This window comes from Octopus bimaculoides, chromosome 9, assembly GCF_001194135.2.
Source record: "Octopus bimaculoides isolate UCB-OBI-ISO-001 chromosome 9, ASM119413v2, whole genome shotgun sequence".
In the NCBI taxonomy this organism is placed as follows: Eukaryota; Metazoa; Mollusca; class Cephalopoda; order Octopoda; family Octopodidae; genus Octopus; species Octopus bimaculoides.
In genome coordinates, this window is record NC_068989.1 from 34,251,806 (window position 1) to 34,255,971 (window position 4,166).

Consider the following 4,166-nt stretch of genomic DNA (forward strand, 5'->3'; position numbering starts at 1 on the left):
TACACACACACATACATATATACACACACATATATATATATATACATACATACACATATATATACATATATACATATACACACACACATATATATAAACACACACACACATATATATATATGTAAGTTGGTCAGCACTTCTGTAATTTTCTTTTAAAATTAGAAGTTTGTCAAGGATATAAACTGTACAGTAGTTCTTATTAATACCATTGAACTAAATATAATTGTGAGAACAACCAGAGTAAAGATGATGGAAGGTGGGTGAGGTGGTCAACTGCATTTTGTATTTTCAGTTTTTTGTTAATTTTTCTTTTGTTTTTTATTTCTTTTCTAATTAGGATTTTTTTTTCTAAGATTCATTTCAGTGTTCTAGAGTTTCAATTCCAATATTTGTTTCAATATTTGTTGCTCTTGTTTTGGAATAGTTTATTTTAATATAAAAAAAAAACAATTAAATACTCCTCAATAAAGTTATTTTAATTTCCGGACAATATGTCAACTGGTCAGAAGCACATATACATCATCACATTATACACACACATTATATATATATATGTATACACAGACATCCCCCATTAGTAATGTTTCACTATTATTCTTCACCTTGCTTTAACATAGTAACCGTAATTTAACTTATACAATTATATATATGTACATGCGTATAAATATTATTTCATACATTATACAAACTGGACAATTCAGGAGGGATTCTATATAAACATACATAGTGGGTGTATGCGTTGGTGTGTGGAGGGTGAGAAAGAGAGAGAGACAGATAGGGTAGTGGCATATGCATTAAATGAGATATATGTAGACTTTAGCATAGCAAAAGTGTATAAAGAATAACTTTTGCCACGCATACACATACTCATGTGTGTGTGATATGATGATATGATATTCTATTACATCAAAACATTTACCAAACAGGAAATGAAACTGTACAGAAGAGAAAAAAATCAAAACCAATAAATACATATAATGTTCAACAGTGCAAGTGCCTCCATAGGTATTCTTCTTTGTAAATGGTAAAGAAAAGTTCTTTGTGTAGTATTTCAGTGTTTTATCTTTTTATTGTTATATTTTGAATACTTTTTTGTTTTATTGTTCCTGTTTTTTTTTTGTATTCATTTTTGCATACCGTTTAATTTACTATTGTTCAGCAGCTCTGGGTTTTCTTTATTTACCATCAAAAGAAATTTCATTAATTCAGTTCAATGCTAAATATATATATTTTTTCGATGTGTCTGCAAATGACATCAACTTTTCCATTATTTTAATTGTTTATATTACACAAATATTAGCCTACATCAATAACAGTTTACCAAATAAATATTAAAATTCAATTAAATAGGAAAATTCTTCCACAACAGATAGTTATATATATAGACACACATACACATATATATTTGTTTGCATGCATACAAACATAGATAGATAGATAGATAGATAGATAGATAGATAGATGCACTGAAAGCACAAATGCGCTCTAGTTTTAACTTTACCAAGATATTTTAATATTTTTGTAGGACTTCCTTGCCTGTATTTAGAAGCATAAATTTCTAAACCTATCATCACTGTTTCTAGACACATTCCACCTGGTCACCATGGACAACTCCATGCAACATATTAGTGGACAACACACCTACACTCAACAGAATTCCCACAAAAACATATAACTAATGAAGGTAGTAATGCCTATAACATAGCACAGTGCTAAAAGACAGTAAACATACACAGTTGTATGAGTGATGACATAAATCTAACAATCTAAACTACAGACTCCAGTGGTAAAGTCTTACACCAATCATGTTGGTTTTAAATGTTATAACGATCTTACAACATTGATTATTCCTTTGCAAAACTATAGTGTTCTGAACAAAATTGCAAGGAACCCATAGGAAAATAGAGAAATGCATTGGCAAGACTGGACTACAGTCATGTTTTCAATACAACATGTCTAAGGTAAAAGACGTTCTTTCAATAGATAAAGACATAATACATACATGTATGTGTGTGTAGTATATGTGCATATACATATTCGTGTAAACTTGCATGTATATATATAAACCCTGAATTGTAGTGGGTGAGTGTAGATGTGAAATTGGTTGAACTGCATTTAGTAGGCATGATAGTTCTTGGAGAAGTTAAATAAAAATAAGGCAATTTTCAGTTGAGACTCATCATCATCATTATCTTAATCATCCGTTTAGATTAAAGAAAACTGAAAATATAACAAAGAGAAATGCAACTAAGCAAAAAGAATTTTGTTTGCTTTTATATATTTTATATTTTGTGTGTGTGTGTGTGTGTGTGTGTGTGTGTGTGCCAGAGATCAACATTGTTACATACTTTCATTATTTTTTTCAGTTGATTTAAAACAACCACTTCAGTCTATTAAGATGGTTGCTAAAGACCAAAAAAACAATGACTTTGGTACTTAATATGTGAAATGTGTTGAAATAAGATGTAAAATGGTGGCAGGAGAGAAGAAGGGGAAAAAGAGTGACAAATATATATAGATAGATAGATCAGGACAAAAAAGTTGGAACATAAAAGAACATGGAGTAAACAGGCTGAAAAGAAAATGGTCTTTCTGACTTTTTCAATGACTAAGGCCACTTCACAACTTGTAATTTAGTTTTGGTCCAACGTTGCAATGATCATTCAGTCCATTTCTCCAGTTACAAATGAGATCCTCCAAGCTGCAATAACACAAGACAAAAATATTGAGAATGTTAGTGTTTTTTTTTCTTCTCTCTTCCTACTCAATCCTCTTCATCCTCCCACCTCACAGCTCTTACACTCTGAATCTCTCTCAGTTATTCTATTACCATCTTCTCACAATAAATCTGTTCTTTTCCATCAAGAGGTGCTCTCTTTTGCTTGCAAGCTGCAAAGTGAACCCAACAATGCTGGTGCCACAAAAGGTACCTATATATATATTTACATGTGTGTGTGTGTATGTGTATTGAGAAGGTTGCAAATTTGAATGGAAAGAATGACATTTCATGGGAAAAGTGAAAGCTGTATGGTGATATGGACAATGCAATAGAGAGGGAGAAGAGATAATTTGGTAGTAGAGAAAGTGAAGAGATCAAGGTAAAATGATGAATGGAGAGGGACACTGTTAAGAATGAAAGAAGAATGTCAAGTGAAATGATTGCAAGTAGTGAGAAATATAAGTGAAATATGTGATTCTACTTACATTTAATTACAGCAGCAGAATACTGCAGTTATGCAGGTGACAGAGAGGTCAGTGACAGGGAAAAGTGGGGTTGGAAAAGAAGGTTTGACAAAGACTGTTTTTATAACATCAGTTTTGCTCAGTTACGCAGGTCTTCTTGGGCACCACATACCACCAGTCCCCTTGGTCCTTTGACTTAAGCATATATTTATTGCATGTGTGTGTGTGTGTGTGTGTGCATATGTACACACATACACAAACACATCATTATTCAATGTCTGTTTTCCATACTGCATGGGTTGGATAGTTTGACAGGGATTTCACAACTGAATGCTCTTCCTAACACTAAACACTTTAAAGTGGATTGAGTGTTTTTATGTGGTACCAGCATGTATATATAAACATTATAAACATTAATGCATACATATCTATATATATACACATATATGCATATACACACACACATAAATATATGTCCAATCCATGCTAGCAAAGAAAGCAGATGTTAAATGATGATTGATATATATATATACATATATATATAATAGTTCTATATTTAAGAGATGAGGAATTATGTACATTATTTACATTTGACAGATATTTGTCCTCATCTTGTTTGTTGTTAACGCAATGTTTCAGCTGATACACCCTCCAGCCTTCATCAGGTGTCTTGGGGAAATTTCGAACCTGGGTTCTCATTCCTAAGGTATCTTTCGATGTTATTATTATTATCATTATTATTATTCAGGTCACTGCCTCGAATTGAACTCAGAATCTTGGGGTTAGTAGCCTGCGCTTGTAACCACTACACCATGGCATATGGCATAATGGTTAAGAGCACGGGCTACTAACCCCAAGATTCTGAGTTCAATTCCAAGCAGTGACCTGAATAATAATAATAATGATAATAATAACATCGAAAGATACCTTAGGAATGAGAACCCAGGTTCGAGATTTCCCCAAGACACCTGATGAAGGCTGGA

At 32.2% G+C, this 4,166-nt stretch overlaps 1 protein-coding gene across 2 annotated transcripts in view; it reads right to left on the bottom strand.

Annotated features, from left to right (window-relative positions):
- Positions 1 to 292: 292 nt before the first annotated feature.
- The window catches only part of LOC106881546 (polycystin-2), a 76,471-nt gene continuing 72,597 nt past the window's right edge, over positions 293 to 4,166 (bottom strand). For both annotated transcript variants that reach the window (XM_052970603.1, XM_052970602.1), the window contains one exon: positions 293 to 2,701. Coding sequence is in view for 1 of the 2 variants with exons in the window: in XM_052970602.1 (XP_052826562.1) it covers positions 2,681 to 2,701 (21 nt within the window). In the remaining variant the exon portion in view is untranslated. The remainder of the gene's footprint in view (positions 2,702 to 4,166) is intronic.